Genomic DNA, 18,663 nt, shown 5'->3' on the forward strand with positions numbered 1-18,663 from the left:
CATGACTGCCAGCATCACATCCACACACAGCCACCAGAGTACGACAAACGGACAGACAGGAGACGGGATTATAGAAGAAGAATGTGGCATCAGGATTGGAGGAGGGCTTATTAACAACCTGCAATACGCAGATGACACAATTTTGCTTGCGGAAAGGCAAGAGGACTTGCAGTACTTGCTGATGAAGATCCAGGATTGCAGCCTTCAGTACAGATTACAACTCGATGCGAAAAGGACCAAAATCTTCACATCTGGACCCTGGGTAACATCATGATAAGTGGAGAAGAGATTGAAGTTGTCAAGGATTTGTCTTGCTTGGATCCATAATCAATGCTCATGGAAGCTGCAATCAAGAGATGAAAAGACCCATTGCACTGGGTAAATCTGCTGCACAGGCCCTCTTTAAAGTACTGAAACTCAAGGAAGTCACTTTGAGGACAAAGGTGCCACCTGGCCCCCAAGCCATGGTGTGTTCATATGCATGTGAAACTTGGCCATTGAACAAGAAAACAGAAGAAGAATCTGTGCATTTACATGGTGGTGCTGGTGAGGAATATTGAAAGTGCCATGGACCGCTGAAAGGACAGACAGATCTGTCTTAGCAGTCCAGCAAGGGTGCTCCTGGGAGGAAAGGATGTTGAGACTTGGTCTTACAAGCTTTGGACATGTTGTCCCTCCGGTCTCTGCAGAAGGACATCCTGCTTGATTAAGTGGGAGGGCAGTGAGAAAGATGAAGACCCTCGAGGAGATGGGTCGACACAGTAGCTGCAACTCAGGTTCAGGCTTAGGAACCATGGTGAGGCCAGTGCAGGACTGGGCCTGTGTCTCCTTTGGTCACGCATTGGGTTGCTATGGGTTGGAACCAACTTGATGGCCCCTAGCAACAGCCACATCATGCATTACCTCCTTTCATGCTCAGAGAAACCCTGTAGGAACGGCTCTACCACACCCGATTTACCGAGAAGGAAACTGAGGTCCAGAGAAGTTTACCTGTCTGAGTTCACAGGCAGTAAGTGGCAGAGCTGGGGCCTGAACCCTCTCACTCACTAGGCACACACCTCACAGATGCCCTAGTCTGCTGCCTCTTGCCTTGAACTTGACGGCACATGTGCATTCCGGCCTGTTACACCAATGGCAGAAGCAAGTCAGGGCTGCCAAATAATTCCACCAAGCGGACCGTTTGTCATTCCCAGCTGTGGGTAAGTGTTTGTCCGATTTTTCAGTACTGTCAACAATGGTCAGTGACCCTTCACACTGGACAGTGTCCCCTCCGGAGCTAAAGGTTTACGCACACTCACGCCATCACCACCAGCACCCAAAGCTTTTTTCCCCCAAAGGACAGTGAGAGGGAAACAGGCTGGAAAACAACTGTTTCAAGGTAAACAAGTGGCCATCTAGGTCAGAAATAACAAAACCCACAGGGAAGAAGCACACCAGCCTGTGTGATCACGAGGTTTCAAAGGGATCAGGTATGAGGCATCAAAGAACAAAAAAAAATCATATCATTGTGAATGAGGGGGAGTGTGGAGTATGGATCCAAGACCCATCTGTAGGCAGTTGGACATCCCCTTACAGAAGGGTCGTGGCAAGGAGACAAGTCAGTCAGGGTGCAGTGTAGCAATGATGAAACATTCAACTTTCCTCTAGTTCCTAAATGCTTCCTCCCCCTCCCCCCTATCATGATTCCAATTCTACCTTACAAATCTGGCTAGACCAGAGGAGGTACACTGGTATAGACAGCAACTGGAAACACAGGGAATCCAGGGCGGATGATCCCTCCAGTGCTGAGAGTGGCAATACAGGGAGGGTGGAGGGAGGGTGGGGTGGAAAGGGGGAACCGATTACAAGGATCTACATATAACCTCCCCCTGTGAAATGGACAAGAGAAAAGTGAGTGAAGGGAGACATCAGACAGTGTAAGACATGACAAAATAATAATAGTTTATAAATTATCAAAGTTTCAGGAGGGAGGGGGGAGTGGGGAGGGGGGATGAGGAGCTGATGCCAGGGGCTTAAGTGGAGAGCAAATGTTTTGAGAACGATGAGGGCAACGAATGTACAAATGTGCTTTACACAACTGATGTATGTATGGATTGTGATAAGAGTTGTATGAGCCCCTAATAAAATGATAAAAAAAGAAGAAACTAATCATTTCTATCTTCTACCAGGTGTACCGACAAGGTTGGCCAAGGCCCTAGGAGAAAGGTATCCCTCACAAACCTCCCCGTGGCTTCCTTGGTCATGTGGGCTGTGAGCCTGCCCCTAGCTCTTATCCCCACCCCCCTGGACAGCAGGCCAAACCAATGCCAGCCTCAGTTTCTCTCCGTAAAATGTATACACCAAGACATCCCCTGCCTTCATTAGAACACAAGTTTCCTGTGAGGATTGGGTGACCTAATAGCCAGAAAGGGGCTCTTAAAACTGGAAAAGAGCTCTGCATTAACAAGAGATTGTTGTGATTATAACAGTAAGTCAACGACCTTCCCGAGGGGCGGCTGTGGGCCAGACAACATTTGTGCGAAGCCCTGAAGAGAGCCCAGTACCTGCCCCAGAGAGAAGCCCAGTCCAAGGGGAGAGAGACCAGCAAAAGACACACAGTGGGGGTGGTTGTGGCTTCTACCACAAGCATGTGGGTTCCACAGTGGACTACAAACCGCAAGGTCAGCAGTTCAAAACCACCAGAAACTCCTCGGGAGACAGATAAGCCTTTCTACTCCCATAAAGAGTTACCGTCACAGAAACCCCCAGGGAGTAGTTCTCTCCTGTCCTGTAGGGTCCCTGTGAGTCAGAATTGACTTGATGGCAGCGAGTTATTTAACTGGACACCAAACCCAACCCATTGCTGTCGGGTCGATTCTGACTCTTAGCAAGTCTAAAGGACCGAGCAGAATGACCCCACAGGGCATCCATGCTGTCTTCTTGGAGACTGCCACGTAGTTCTCCCAAGGAACGGCTGAACACTTCCAAGCATAGAGCTTTCCCTGCCTCCCTGGGGGCAGCTGAGCATTTGATCACGTCATGGCCTTTCCATCTTGACAACCTCCGTATTTGTCCCGAAGTCCCCCATTCCACAGAGGAGGGTCACAAAAGTAACATCGTTGGCCCCAGGTCACTCATGTGATGTGTGCTCGGGGCTCAGGTTGATGGAAAAAGCAGTGTCAGGCTGGAAAAAGTGACCGTAGCTTCCCCAGTGGTGCCCTAGGGAAGTGACCATGGCCCTTCCCCTCCATCTGGACAGCTGTGGATGGGGATCAGGCCTGCTCCCCTCTACACCTGCAGCAGGGAACACGCCCCTCCCACCACGCAGTAGCTGCAGGGAGGACTTTATGGCGTGCCTAATCCGCCTGTACGCCCTGAAGGTACACACTTGGCCAGGTGGAGACTAGGGCTGGGTTCCACATGCAATCTCTGGGCATCACTGGGGAGTGGAGGAGCCTAATCCCTGGCTCAGGATGACACATTCTCCTACTGACTGAGCGCTCAGGTTTGGACAGAGTCCAACATGCTAATCCTAGCTGACTCTGCTGGGATTCCAGGGAGACTAGAGCCCCTCCGCCCGCCTTCTGGGCATCTCAGAAATGCCCCCTCACATGCCTGCCCCCTTGCTCCCAGTAGTAGGAACAATGCCAGGTTCCAGCAACCCAGGGGGCTCGCTCGAGGGCTTGCCAAGGCCTTGGCTGCAAAGCAAGGGGGTGGAGGAGACCCCGGCAAGGCCCCCAACCCTGCTGCACCCCAATCACTCCACAACTCTAGGATGTGCTTCGTGTACATACAAAAGCCCATGGAGGATTCATTCATCCTCCAAAAAATACATATTGATGCACCATTCCAGAAGCTGGGGAGAAAGCAAAACACAAGATAGCTACTGCCCCTGCCTTGGGGAAGCTGTCCAGCCACTGTGCCTCTGTTTCTCCATCTGTTCAGCAGGGGTGAGAAGAGAGTCAACCTCAGACCACTGTTAGGAGAGTAAATGAATCATCTGTAGAGTGTTCAAGTAGAGCCAGGCACTTCCTGTGTGCCCAACCACTGTTCATGGTAAGGTTGGTGGTTCAAATCCATCCAGTAGCACTGCAGAAGAAAGGCCTGGCAGTCTGCTTCTGGTCAGATTGCCGCCAAGAAACCCCAGGGAGCTGTTCATTGTCAGCTTGTGCCAACTCCCAAACAAACTCACTGCTGTCTGTTGGTTTGGACTCGTGAGAAGCACCCCAGAGGCTACAGAGCAGAACAGCTCCATGGGGTTTCTTGGCTGCAATCTTACCAGAAGCAGACTGCCAGGCCTTTCTTCTGTAGTGCTACTGGATGGGTTTGAACCACCAACCTTCAGGCTAGTATTCTAGAGCAAACCATGTCTGCCACCCAGGGAGCTTTCTAAGGGATTCAGTGAGATAATATTGGGAAAGCACTGAGGGCTTGGACCATAAGCATGAAAAATCGGCAGCTGTGACCTGAGTCGAATCGACTTGATGACAGTAAGGGTGAATTGGGGGGGGGGGGTTGACATAGTTCTTGCAACATGAGCTATTCTCTTCAACCCCGTCTTAGAGAAGTGGAAACTGAGGCATGAGAAGTTCAGTGATTTACCCCAAAGCTCACTTTTGTCAGCTCTTCTCTAAGGCAGGGTTTCTCAGCTCCGCCCCGGGTGTCTGGGATGGGAGGGTTCTGCTGAGCCCCCCCCGTCCGCAGTGTGGGTAGCAGCGTCCTTAACCTCTGTTCCCCAGATGCCAGCAGCACCCTCCTGCCACCTCAGTGTCAACCAGAAGGATCACCACGCATTGCCAGATGGCCCCTAGGTAACAGAATCATCCCCAGTGAAGAATCGCTGTTCTAAACTGACCCTGGAGCTTCTATTTCAAGAACCCCCAAGATCCTACCTTAACTCTCCTTTCCCTCTCCCTTTGTTCCACCCCAAAGAGGACTTGTCCTTTCTCAAGCAAACCCCAAACTTGCCACCCTCTCCCTACACCAAGAAAGCCCTCCCCACCCCACCCCCATAGCCAAGACCCAGCTGAAAGCCTATTGCACGGCAGACCCCTTCCTGGGGCGCATTTCAACCTGTGCCAGCTCCTTTTGCAACATGCGCACCCCATCTTGTGTCAAGGAGTGGTGAACGTGTGTGTCCCTCCCCCATCCCACTCCAGACTTGAGGGCAGGAGCTGTGCCTGACTCCTGGCTGGGTTCCCCCACACCCAGGCTCAGAACCTGGCACACAGTAGGTGATCCTAACAGATGTAACTGGCCCCCAAGCAGGCTCTTGGCGGCGGGAGAGCAAGCCACCTCACTTGGGAGAGTGAGCAAGCACTCAGAGTGTGAACCCCAAGTCTGGCTCCAGTCCCTTCTGGGCTTTGAACGGCTCCCTCATACACAGAAGTGTCCTAGGATGACCTAGAAGATTCCTAGGGTGACCGCAAGAATTAACGAAGCAAGCAAGCACAGACCCCTTAGCCCTTTCGCCTGCTTCCAAAATAGAAATCTCAATCAAACCCGCTAAGCCCCGTAGCGAGCCTGTTTACAGGCACGGGTGAGGAGTCCTTGCAAACGTGATGTCTTCCCGCACCACGTCGGTTCCATGTGCGGTTCGGGAAGCACAGGGCACGGGTATCACCGTCTTGCAGATGCGCACACTGAGGTTCGCGGCCAAGCCAGGCACCACCACCAGCCCCACCGCGCTGGCCCCGGGCTCGGGATCAGTCTAACCAGAGGAGGGGGCCGTGGGGGAGGAAGCGCCTTCCCCCGGTGGCACTTGAACTTGAGGCCTGCGCAGAAGACCAGGCTGCTGGAAACCCGCCTGGGCAGGAGCGCGGGCCCGAGCGCGGAGGGGGCGGGGCGGCGGCCCGGGAGGCCGCCAGGCGAGTAAATAATTCACACCGCGAGCGGCCAGCGACCAGGCCCGGTGGGGGATTGAGTTCAGGCCCGGGGAGGCGCAGACGGCTGCCGGGGCCTGGCGGCCTCCGGGGTCACTCCGTCTGCCAGGAACCGGGGACACGCGGACCAGGCAGGGGCCGGAGTCCTCCAGCCACACCCTGCCCGGGGCGGGAGCTCCCCGGAACCACCCCACGGGGCCGCCAGCTGAGACCCAGCCGCCTCCACCCCGCCGTCCCCATGGCAACCGGCTGACCGGGTACAGGGTTCGCTGGCCAACCGGATCCTGGGCCTCCCCTGCCGCGCAGGAGGCCTGGTGGCGTAGGCGCTGCACCCCTGTGCACCCCAGCTGCCTTCCCCTTCCCCCTGGGGTCAGAGCGCGGCTCCAGGAGCCGCTCCACCTGGATTTCAAGCCCAGCTTTCTAGCTGAGGGCTCTTAGGCAGGTGATGTCACACTCCCTGTGCCTCAGTTTCCTCTTCCATGGCAAGAAGAACAGAAACCCCCTCAAAGAGTGAGGGCAAACGTTAAATGACTTCGATGCAGAGAGGGCCGGGCTGACTGTCCTGTCACGAGCAATGCGACCCTTTCCGAGTTGGGAAACTGAGACAAAATGCCCCTGTGCGACACACTACGTGAGCCAGATCACTTTCCACAAGTACTAAGGACAGATTTGGGGTTGCAATGCCAGCCCCTTCTAAGACACCAGCTGTAAAATCGGGGTTCCCCTGGAGATTCCCAGGGCTTCCTGTGGGCAGCCTCTTCCCCCAGCCTCCTGACACTTCCAGGTCACTGGATGGTCACTGCCCACGTTGGGTCGGTCCCCAAGGACCAGGAGAGGCCTGACTTGAACCAGCCCTGCCTCTGAGCAGTGCCAAGCACAAGCCCTCTGGCGCCTGGCAGATGAGTTGCTGAATGAATATGGATTGAATTAATTAACTCATGAATTCCCTCAGACACCCTCCTGGAGCAAGCTCCAAAAGCCACTGAAGTTCTCAGTCTCAATGATACCTCTCACCTGGACAGCTCCCTGTCGTTGTCCTTGCCGGCCCAGCCCTCCCCTCCAACGGGCTCCCAGGGGCATTCTGTCAGGGTTTCCCATGGCATGCTTCCCGGGCCTTCTCTGCCTGCCTGTCAGCCAGTCCTCCTTGACTCCCTTCCTTGCCTGGTGACCTTTTGTCCTCAAGACAGCTGTTTCTGGGTCAAGCAAGTTCTCCAGCCCACGGGTCTGCACTTCCCTCCGACATGAGGGCCAACGAAATAAGCCAGGCTCTGCTCCCAGGACCCTGGGGAGAGGAATGGAGACCCAGTGCTGGGGAGGTGGATGTGGGAGGGACAAGTGGCTGTCATTCTGGAATTCTCAGTCCCACCAGAGATGGCGGCCTCACAGACACAGGCTCTCTGTCCCCAGGGCCACCCCGTGTGCTCCAGTCCAGCTGCCAGGTTTCCTCGGAGACGGCCTGGTCTCCGTGGATTTATTTTTGCATACAGTTTGGGAGAATCGCTCTTGCTGGAATCGTGACAGCCCCCCACCCCACCCCCTCGCTCCTTCCCTCCAATAGGCAGTTTGGAAACCGGAGCAGCTGTCTGAGGTTTCCAAGTGGAAATTCTGCATAGTTTCTAACCACGGTGACAGTTCCCCTGCACAGGAAGTTGCTTTTATTAAGTTTGGGGTTTTGTAAGGCTTCATCTATTGGTCATCAGGCAGCACCTGGGGCATTGTGGGCAATTATTTTTCTTTTCCCTACTTTGCCAGGAATACCTGATGGCAGCTAAACCACACTGGGTTTGCCTAACCAAGGAGAGGGGGTGAGCCTGTTGGAAAGCAGGTTGCTTAATCACCGTGTCTGTGCACAAGAACTGATGAGAATTTATGGAGAGACACTACCCTCTAGGAGGTGGGACTTAGCCCCCCACCCCTGGAGCAAGGGCATGGCATCGAGACTTCCGTACAAAGAGTATGGATTGTCATTCACTGCTATCCAATCGGGCCCTGTGTCTTGGCGACCCCATGCACAACAGAAGGAAATGGTGCCCAGGTGCCTGGGCCAAGCGGGGGACCAAGGAGGAACCTTAGAGTGGAGAAGCAGAGCGAACAGTACCTAGCCAATGATCAAGGTCAGCATCCACAGGGTTAAGTCTTATGCATCGCATATATCCTTGACATGATGGGACGGGATGAGCGTGGGACCTCACCTCGGTGGTCTTCTTTCCCGAAACCCACAAGCCCAGTTGAACCATGGGGAAAACATCAGACACACCCTAAATGAGGGGCAGTCTGTAAGGGACCTACATGTTGTCTCCACAAAGGGAGGCCTTGGGAGGTACAAACGGGCAGCATTTCGCTACTAATTCCAAGCTTATCTGTTCTAGGGCCCGCCCGCCCACCCCCTGCCCCAGTGGCATGGAAGAAGACCAGCTTGTTGCTTTGCTGTCACCTACCTCAGAAAGGCGACAAGTGCTAAAAAGCCCATGGAGAACTGTTCTGCTCTGAAGTCCATGGGTCTGCACGGAGAGAAATGACGGACAACTGGCTTTACCCAAGGTGAGGGATATCAGAGGCTGCCACAGCAAGAGGAGCATAGGGAGACGTCATGACGTAATGCAGTGCAGCCTCCTGGGTGGGTGCTGGACAACTTCAGACTTCCCTCCCCTTCAGAGGAAGTAGCCACTGAAAACCTTCTGCCGAGCGTGGAAATCTTGTCAGACACTGCCAGTCTGATGACGGAAGTGGACATGAGGTAAGAACCAAGGAGAGCTGAAGAAGTGATGGCGGCGATTAAGAGGACCCCTCCGTTGTGAAAAGGTGTCACCGAGATGGATCCACTGCCTCGGAGTCGCTTCAGACTCAGGGCAACCCTGTGAGACAGCATGGAACCGCTTCGGGGGTGGGGGGAAGGGGGACTCTGAGCCTGCAAAGTTTGATAGAAGCAGACAGGAGCATCTTTCTCCTGCACAGTGGGATGGAACTGCCAACCTTATGGGGCTGAACTTCATCAGCCTGGTGGCGGCGTTGAACAGCCAGCCTTGCGGTTAGCAGCCCAACACTTTAAGCCACTAAGCCACCAAACCAAGAAAAGCAAACTCACCATAAAAAGAAAATCATGTCAATTCTGACTCAGAGCAACCCGATGGGGCAGGAGAGAACTGTCCTTGTGGGTTTCTGAGATTGTCACTCTTCACAGGAGTAGAAAAACCGGGCTTTCTCCTGGGGAGCAGCTGGTGGTTTCGAACTGTTGGTCGCATGGTCAGCTGCCCAACTCATAACCCCTACACCACCAGGGCTCTGAATGGCCCCTAGCCAAATGAATGGCACTTCAGGAAAACCAGTGGAGGATGGATGATCCCTCTGAGAGCCACGCTCCCCTTCCTGAGATGAGAAGGGCAGGATCTCCGAGGTGAGTGGTGGACCCAGAAGGTCCGTCTGAAGACTTTGAACAATCTGGTGAGAAGGCGGGAGCAATTGTCTCTGCACCCAGCCTTAAGATGGCAAGCATGCGGTTGACTTAGGCTTGTAGTTACTGGTGAGCTTCGGGGAGATATGGAGACACAGGCAACCTTCTTCTGCCCATACGCCACCCCACCACCCCATCTACCAGCCCCCCCCCCCACGCCCTGAGAGTCCTCAGGAAGCCAGCATGGACAGCCCAACCATCTACAAAGGAGTTTTGTACAAGGACTGTTTGCTAGGTGTTGAGAGGCCATTGCCTGGCACATAGTAGGCACTTCACACAAGCAAGTTTGAAAACGTTCCTGGGGAAATGGAATAGAAAGGTAATGGACTTTTCCCAAGAGCTTTTGGAGATGCCCCCTCATATATGCACATTTTGATGCCAAACATGTATTACATGGCAGACCCTCTGTTGGAGGGGACCAACAGCCTTTCCATGTAATCCTTCATGAGGGAGGAATTGCTACCAGGCCCATTCTACAGAAAAAGAAACAGAGGCCCAAAGAGCTCAAGAAAACGACTTCAAGTCACAGCTACAGAGCATAGGTGTGGTTTGATATCCAAGTCCCGAAACCAGCGTTCCCAACCTGTGGGTCGCGACCCCTTTAGGGGTGAAAACACCCTTTCGCAGGGGTTGCCCGATTCATAACAATAGCAAAATGACAGTGAAGTAGCAATGAAAATGATTTTCGTTGGGGAGGTCACCACCACATGAACTGGATTAAAGGGTCACTACATTAATGGTCGGGGAGGGGGGTCACCACCACATGAACTGGATTAAAGGGTCACGGCATTAGGATGGTTGAGAACCACTGCAACCAACCACCCAAAGACCTGGCCCCTCCCTCCAGAGCCTCTCCACCGACCAACACAACCCACTGCCCTCCAGCCGATTCCTCTCATAGTGAGGCGGGCCAGCAGCCTCATCTTTCTCCCAGGGAGGGGCTGGTAGGTTTGAGCCGCTGACCTCACCCTTAGTAGCCCAGCACATAACTCACAGTGCCCTGGCACTCGGTGCCGGGACTCCTGCCGCCTGCCCTTTGAAGAATCCCTCCGCGCTCACTCCGCCATCTGTGGCCTCCAGACAGCAGTCCTTTTCAAGTCTCTTTCTTTTAAAACTTAATTTGCCAATTTCTTCCTTGGAGATGCCTTTTGATACTCCCACAAGCTGTCACCCTGGACAGGCCTGGGCAGCAGAGTCCGGAGAGATGCACGCCGATTACAGGCATTCAATGAGTCCCTGGAATCATGCAGTCCTGGAGCTGCTATGGAGACTCAAAGCTTAGTGGCACCCTCCCCCACCTCGGACTTTTAATAGGCTTTTCCGTGTGTATTGCCACCTAACCAGATACTTCAGACAGATCCTGCATTGGGTATAATTTGGTATCTGCCCAGTCCCCAAAGTACCTTCTAGACAAATGGTAACCGGTGAGACTGAAGCAGTGTGTTTAAAAAATTTATATTCCCTTCCGCTGAATGGAGTTCTCCAGGGGGAAAGGCGAAGTTCGCCTTCCCAAGCAAAGGACCCACATTCTTTGACGGGTGGCCTCCAGCAGGAAGGGCTTAATGTGTCACTTATTAAAATGGACCTGGAGCCTTGGTTGAGGGCTCCCACAACACCCCACCCCTCTGTCCCCTCTAGCAAAGGGCAGCAATAGTTCTCAGGGGACCATATCTAAGCAGGGCCTTCTGTCCAGGCCCCTTGCCCAGTAGACTGTTATGCAGAATAGCTGGAGACAAGCAGAGGCTCCGATCAACACAGCAACAAAAGGCCTTTAAGGCTGAAGGTCAATGGCTGCAGCTGGCACTGAGCTGCGGGCTGGGTCAGATGACTTTGCAGCTTCATCCGGGATAAAGCAAGGGTTTAGGGTTCAAGTTCTGTCTCGGGGACTTCCTAGTTGAGTGACCATCTACAAAGTTACTTAGCCTCTCTGAGCCCCGTTTCCTCTTGTACAGTCAACAAAATAGCACTAGTCTTATGAGGAGGGGGGGCCCTGAGTTGCAAAAGTGGTTAAACCCTTAGCCACTATAACCAAAAGTTGCTGGATGGAATCCACCCAGAGGTGCCTCAGTAGAAATGGTGGGAGATTCACTTCCAAAAAGTCAGCACCGTGAAATCCGCATGGAAGGCAGTTCTACTCCGAAATGCCTGGGGTCGCCATGAGGCAGAATGGACTCCACATCATCCGGCGCCCCCTCAAAAAAGACAACCGACAGGGGCATACGATTTTACAGTATGGTGCTGGGATGTGAGCGCCCGAGGTTGGAAGGTCCATCACAATGACCACACCAATGGACTCAGACACGCCAACAGGGACGCCGGTCAGGTTGTTTCCTGATGCTGTCCACAGGGCCACCACAAGTTGAAGCCACTGCCACCATGAGACTGAAGGGCTGCCGTGAGACTGAAGCAGTGTGGCACACAGTGAAAGCTCAGCAGTGCATGTAGACGACGCATGGTTCTTTAGCCCCTCTGGGGTCCCAACTTCCTCCAGCGCTAAAGAGGATTTGATGTGGTGAGTATCGAGGCTTGCGGGGAAGCTGATGTGACTGAATAGACAGCAAAGTACCTTGTAATTGTCCAGGGCTCTCATCTCTCCCTCCCTGGGTAATTGCTTAGTCCTGATGCCAACAAGTGTCTTGCCCCCAGAAAGAACCTTTTCACCAGGCTCCCAGCGCACTCGTCAGGTTGGTATTGGGTAAGAGGTGGGCCCTACCCCTAACTCTTTGCTGCCACCCTTCTGAGATGAAGGGAGAGCTGGGCTCTGTGGGGTCCAAGGCCTGGAATCCCCCGGATCTGCAGGAAGGGGAACCAGGTTAGGGAAGAGGGTCACACGCCCAGGGAACAGCACGCTGGCACTGCCAGCCTCCCTTGCCGTTCCTAATAATGACTAATAGGTTGCCGAACCCTCTGCTGGGTACCTCCCATGTGGCTCCCAGGCCTCCACTACCAGGAGCGGGAGATGAGACATCGCTCCCCTCTTCACAGACCCCCTGGAGCCCCTTTTCCTCCCCGCTCCTGGGGCCTGTCTTACCTGATATCTGAGTCACACTCAGGCTCCTGTCACTTCTGAGCTGTGTTGTGTCATTCCCGGCTGACAGTTTTACAACAAACACATTAAAAGCTCCTGGCACTGGGGCCCCTGGGTGCCAACAGCCGGGGACAGAAGCCTCTCCTGAGCATTCTTTCAGCCAGCATCCTCCTGGCACACTGCTACACAGTGTCCAAGCATGATCCTTTCGTGGCCTGGCTTTCGGAGGGACGACTGGAAGCAGACTGAAGAGTAGGAAAGCCTATGGCCTCCTCCGATGTGGGCCCCCAAAGAACATCCTGCAATATAGCTCCCTGAAATCCCTGGGGCCTACAAGCCCTGGAAGGCGAAGGTGCTCCGGGAAAGCCGGGAGCCCGGGGGTTCTTGGTGAAGGACTATGGTAAATGGTGTTAGCTGTTACCCAGTTGATGCCAACTCATGAAGGCTCACCATGCAGAGTAGAACCACTCCCTAGGGTTTTCAAAGCTGCCACCTTTCAGGAGCAGACGGTCTTTCAAAGGGCCTCTGGTTGGGTTCAAACTGCCAACCTTTTTGGCTAGCAGTCAGGCACTTTTCCATTGAGACATGCACAAAGAGTGACCTGCTGCCCTTTGTGTGGGTATCTTCCTGACAACCTGATGAAGTAGGGGTTATATCATCCCCTCTTCAGATTGAGAACTGGAGGCGTATCCAAGTTAAGGAACTTGCTCAAGGCCACGCAACTAGGAAGTGAAGGAGCCCGGATTGTGATCCAAGACTGCCAGCCTGCTGCTCTTAACAAGGCTGGCTCCCTCCCAAGACAGCATCCCTCTCTCTTCCCACCCCCCTCCCTCAGGAGGATGGCAGAAACCTCAGAGAAGTGAGGAGCTCAGGAGCAAACCCAACTTGGCATGAAATGGCCCTTCAGGGATGGCCTTGACAATCACCTGACCGTCCCACCCCGAGCCCAGCCCACAGTGCCCTCCACGTCCCACTCCCTGAGCCCAGCCCACAGTGCCCTCCACGTCCCACTCCCTGAGCCCAGCCCACAGTGCCCTCCACGTCCCACCCCCTCCCCAGCCCAGCCCACAGTGCCCTCCACTGGGACTTTCTGTCTCACAGACCAAAACCCCCCACTGCACCCCCACCCCACTCCATTCCCTCTGTCCTTTTGGCCATTGACAGACAAACAGCAAGTCCCTGGACCCAAAATAGAAGAAAAGAGGAGAGAGACAGGAACAATTCTTTTATTGTACATTGGAGAAATAGCCCTCTGTGCTGATTAAGGGGGCAACATACAGAAGATTGAATTCAGAAAAGAGGGAACAGGGCTCGGAAGGAAAGGGAAACCTCTTGAGATCCAAAGTTGCAAACAAACAAACAAACAAAAATAAATAATAAAAGATTTCCTCACGCAAGAGGCATTTTTGCAAATACCATGCAAAACAGGCAGCTGGTGCGCCTTAAGAGAAACCCTATAAATAACAGAAAGGACAGTCCAAGCATTCCTGTACACGGACTCAGAGCACAGGGAAAAGAAACCAAAATGCCGTTTGGCATTTCCAGAGATTTGGCACTCTTGTGATGACGTTTTTTACAGTCCATTAAAGAGAATAAACTGACACACTATTAGAGGAAGGAACAGGCTGCTCACACAACAGACCGCACGGGGGTTAGAAAAAGCTCAAGCATTTTTTTTCTGGGGTTGTGTGTGTTTTGACATAGAAAATGTGTCCATTTGCATTAACTTGGGCAAATAGCTTGCAGCAACAAAGAAACACAAGCTTTACAATTCTTTTGAAAATGAAAAAAAAAGGCTCTTTTCTGCGCAGCCAGTCTTTAGAAAAGTTCCCATCTTGTTGTATACCTGGTAACCTCCAAAGAGGACCGATATTACATTGAGAGAGATCATTTTCAGGTTTATTTTGTACATCTAACAACATAAAAAAAGTCAACTGGACAGCATTTCACATCCAAGTGCAGAAAGATTAAATGATGTAAACATCGGGAGCAGCCAGATCATTGAAGAATGCCAATACCTCAAACTACACCCCCCGGGGGGGGGCATTATTTAAGAGGTCCAGATCCAGATGGACCTCTGAGTAATCATCACGGTTTATAGAAAAGAAATGGGTGTTAATTTCAACAAATAGCTGCAACGGAGACTTCTCGGGTTTAAATTTCTTTATATGTGTATATGTAGTGATCTTTTAATTTTTTTAATGTTATTTCCTTTTCTTAAATTTTTTTTATTTCTGCAGAGGAGCCGAGACCCTCCTCCTCCTCCTCCTCTTCCTTTTCAGCCTCATCTGACTCCGGGCCTGACAGGAGATACAGGTTGTTGATTTCATCGTGGGTAGCAAGCTAGTAAGGAATTTCCAAGCGCTTTCTCTTTTCAAGCTCTCTCTCTTTCTCTCTCTCTCTCTCTTTTTTTCCAAATAACTGCTTTCGCCGTTCTTATTCTGATTCTCCCCCTTAACTCATTGTCTTTGGGGTGAGTTAGACACCCGGAGGTGCCTTGTCTGTCATATTTTTCAGCACGTCATCAATCCTATCATCTTCAATAACAACTGTAAATGAAAAAGGGGAGGAGAGGTGAGCAAGCTTGGGCCTCGCCAGGGGTCCCCAGTCAAATGGTTACGCCCAGCCAGCAAGGGGGTTGGGAGGAAGGGAAGGGGCTCCCCAGAGCTAAAGCAGTCTCATCCTCCCCAGTATCTCCCTAGGGTCTCTCCTCTCTCCCCCATGAAATACCCATCCCGCCCCCACCCACCCCCAGCCTGCACCCTAGTCCCAGCTCCAAAAGCATGCAGAAGGGGCAAACCTGCCCTGTCCCCGAGGGAAGCATATATTTAGCAGAAGGCGCCAAGGCAGAGAGGGTGGAGACGAGGGGGAGTCGAAGCCTCAAGGGTTGGTACTTCCAGGGTTACCCCGCGGGAGGCACGGGTGGCCAATTCCCACGGCACACGGCCCAGGCCCCGTAGAGGACTCGGCCTCGCCAGTGGGCACCCTCCTGGGGCCTCCCGCCAACAGACTGGGCCTCCCAGCTCTCTAAGCTGCTCCTGAGGTTGGAGCCTCCTCTCGCCAGGACACTTGCTCTGTTCTCTCATCCTCTCTACCTGGCCTTGCCTTTCTTGGTCCTCCCTCCATCATTCTCGGTGCTCTTCCCACCCCACCCCCACCTGGTTGGTCCCCTGTCCACATCTCTGGGTCTATCTGCCTAGGGGTGTCACCTGCTCTCATTGTCTTAGCGGCCTTTCCATCCTGCTCAGACTCACTGCTGTCTCCCTCTCCAGCTCCAGCTGACGCTTTGTCTCCGTCCCCAGTGCCCCATCCCCCTGTCCCAGGCCTCCGTCTCGCCTCCGTCTCCCCCAGCGGGCAGGCGGCCACAGGAACGCGCATTGTCTGAGCTTCCCGCGGAGCCCCGGTAGCTTTCCCTCCAGGCTTTCCCAGCTCCCGCAAAGAGCGCCCAGGCCTGGTCACTCCCTAGCTCCGCCAAGTCACAAGGAAGCGCACAGAGGGAGCGCCTCTGCCTTCCCCACATGAATGGGGTCCTCCCCCTGCTCCCCTGTCCTCGGGGAGTCCGGGGACACCTCCCCCCAGGGTGCAGAGCGAGCGCAGCTGCGTCTACACTGCGCAAAAGGGGGCGAGGAAACAAATTAAAAAAAAAAACTTTAGCTGGGGGGCGGAGGTGACCCAGGTGTCACCCTCCAGCATTCCACCCACCCCCGCCGCTGCAGCTAGGAACCGACACGCCCCCACGGTGACCCCGGGGGGGACCGCCAGCTCTACTGGGATGGGGGAGGGGTTCCCTCGGCTGGCGGGAGCTGGACCCGCAGTGCGGGGTCCCCCATCCGGCGGGGGGAGGGGGATGTCTTCGGGTCGGAACAAGGCTCCGAGCTGGGAGACCCCCAGCAGCCTGCTCCGGGCCACAGCGCCCCGAGAGGGAGAGGGGGTGTCGAGGAAAGGCGGCGAACTCACCCCGCTTGCTCCGGCCAATCTGGCCCAGCTTGGGCGGCCGCTTGTTCTGCCCGGCGCTGAAGAAGTTGTTGGTGTCCTGCAGGCGGCACGAGAAGATCTGGCCCACGTCGCCCCCGTCGCCGTAGGGGCTCAGCTTCTCGTCGCCGTAGGGCAGCACCTCCGACATGGTCGCGTCTGGGGGCTCCGCTGCGGCGCCTCCTCCGCCCGCGTCCCCGCCCGCGGCGGACAGGGTCAGCGGCGCTGGGGCCGGGGGCGGCCGGCCGGGGACGGCCCGCGGGCTGCGGCGGCGGCGGCGACCGGCCGGGGCTCAGTAGGGGCGAGGCGCCCGCGGCTGCGCTGCGCTCGGGCTGGGCGCGGGTGACTGCTCAGCCGACTGGGCACGACTCACATCCTCGGCGCGCTGGGCGGCGAGCGGCGCCGGCGGACGGGTCCCCGCGAGCCTGAGCCCGAGGGCGCACGGAGGAGCGGCGGGCTGGGCGGCGGCGGCAGCTGCGGCGCGGGCTCCGGCAAAGACTGCGAGCTGCGCTCGGCGGCGGCGAGGGGCGGAGCGGGAGGGGGCGGGCGAGCGGGCGGCGGGAGGGAGGGAGGGAGGGGGGACCCGAGGGGAGCCGGGGAGGAAAACCGTGAGAGAGAGGCCGGGCACGGCGGCTGGAGAGCGGGGAGCGCAGGGAGCCAGGCGGAGCTGCGGGAGGCCGAGGGGGCAGAGCGCGGGGCCGAGGAGCAGGCACGATCGCGCCGCGAGCCCGAATGCCGGCCGGGCCGCGGGGCGGAGGGGCGGAGGGGCGGTAGGAGGGACCGGCCCCGGGGAGCGATCCCTGGAAGCCGAGCGACGTCACGGCCGCGCCGGCCTCCCAGGCCCGGCTGCTTCCTGCCCCCGCCCCGCCCCGGGCCCCGGCGCCCCGCCCCTCCGCCGGGGGACACCGGCCCGACCACAGCTGGGCTGGGGCGGGAGGACCCCCACAGACGGCGCACTCGCCCGGGAGGACCCAGGGTCAAAGGGCAACCCGCGGTCACTGCCTCCACCTCTTTCTCCGGCCGCAAATCGGGGAGCCCCTTCACTCACCACAGTCACCCACGCAGCCCCCTTCCCCACTGCAGACCCTCAGAGCCCGGCCACTCGGCCTTCACTCTCAGTGCCCCGAGGCCCCGCTCCCTCCCCCGGCGGCAGGGACCCTCTGGGAGGCCGGGGGAGCGAAGGGGCAGCCCCGCCTCCCGGAGGAGAGGGGAGCGCCTCACTAGGGCGGGGTAGCCGGGGATGCCCGGCTCCCAGCGCCTGCGGCCTCCGACGGGAACGTACTGGGCCTGTCTCCCTCTCCCCTCGGGATCTCCCTTCCAGCAACAGCCAGGGCCCTAGGGAGAGACTGGGGCCTCGGAACCGGAGAAAGGACTCCCTCATCCCGGGAGGCGGGGTAGAGCAGCCCTTGAGACTAGAGAGGTGCATCTGCCGGGCAGATGGTAACGCCAAGGGGGCGACGTGCGTGCGCAGGGCTCCTTCCCTCGCCCAGAGCCAACAGCACCTGCTCTCCCCCTGGAGACTGCCACCCCTGAGGGGCTGCACAACCGGTCGGCCCCAGAAAGCAGCAGCCCTTCTCCAAGGTCATGCAAGCCGTTGGAGGCAGGGCTAGAAAACACAGCCAGGCCCTCCCAGGTGAGCTCTCACCTGACTCCTGCTGCTCAGCAAGGGGTTCCATCAAAAGTGAATGAGTACCCACAGGTTCATGCTCCCTTCAGATCAAGGACTCTGGGTGAGAGGTAGCAGCGGGTGGGAAGGGGCAAGGGCTATTTTTCAGTGCCATAACCTCCCAGAGCTGCCCTGGACCCTGGACCCCTTGTGTAAGGCGTCAGGGGAGGGGGAGGGAAGGCTGAGACAATGCAGAAAATGAGCTGCGGCTTTGGGCAAACCACATTTCGCCTCTGAATTTCCATAACCTCGACTGTAAAATGGGGTCTACTACAGCTAGGTACCTTATGAGACTGGGAAGCTCAAAGCGAATTCAGACTCCCAGTGCCTGGCCCAGAGTGGATTAAATGTGCAATCTATGTGTGACTTAATTAACAGGCACAGGAGCACTTCTGCTTATTCCCACTGCCTTAGGGATGACTTAGTCCAACCCCCTGGTTCTCAGATGGGAAACCCCGAAGCTCAGAGAGGGCCAGGGGGCCGCCTCACCTCCCTCAGCTAGTCAGTGGCAGAAGCAGCAGGTCTGGGGACTCCCTTCACTCTCCTCCATCAGCAAAGCTGCCTGTCTCCATTCACGAAGACCGGCTGGAACAGTGTCTGCTTTGAGGTGAACCCTGGGCCCACTGCAGGGAGAGAAACCACAAGGGTAGCTAACAGGGAAATGAGAAGACAGTACTAAGGGTGC

General features: G+C 55.8%; 1 protein-coding gene across 1 annotated transcript; it reads right to left on the minus strand.

The window, feature by feature from the left end:
* Positions 1-13,548: 13,548 nt before the first annotated feature.
* CAMK2N1 (calcium/calmodulin dependent protein kinase II inhibitor 1) lies at positions 13,549-17,083 on the minus strand. Its single transcript, XM_075551525.1, has 2 exons — positions 16,298-17,083; positions 13,549-14,889 (listed from the first exon to the last, which is right to left on the minus strand). The coding sequence occupies exons 1-2, from the start codon at positions 16,461-16,463 to the stop codon at positions 14,819-14,821; spliced, it is 237 nt and encodes a 78-aa protein (XP_075407640.1). The 5' UTR covers positions 16,464-17,083; the 3' UTR covers positions 13,549-14,818.
* Positions 17,084-18,663: the final 1,580 nt, after the last annotated feature.

The sequence above is a fragment of the Tenrec ecaudatus genome, chromosome 1 (genome assembly GCF_050624435.1).
Source record: "Tenrec ecaudatus isolate mTenEca1 chromosome 1, mTenEca1.hap1, whole genome shotgun sequence".
NCBI classification, from domain to species: domain Eukaryota; kingdom Metazoa; phylum Chordata; class Mammalia; order Afrosoricida; family Tenrecidae; genus Tenrec; species Tenrec ecaudatus.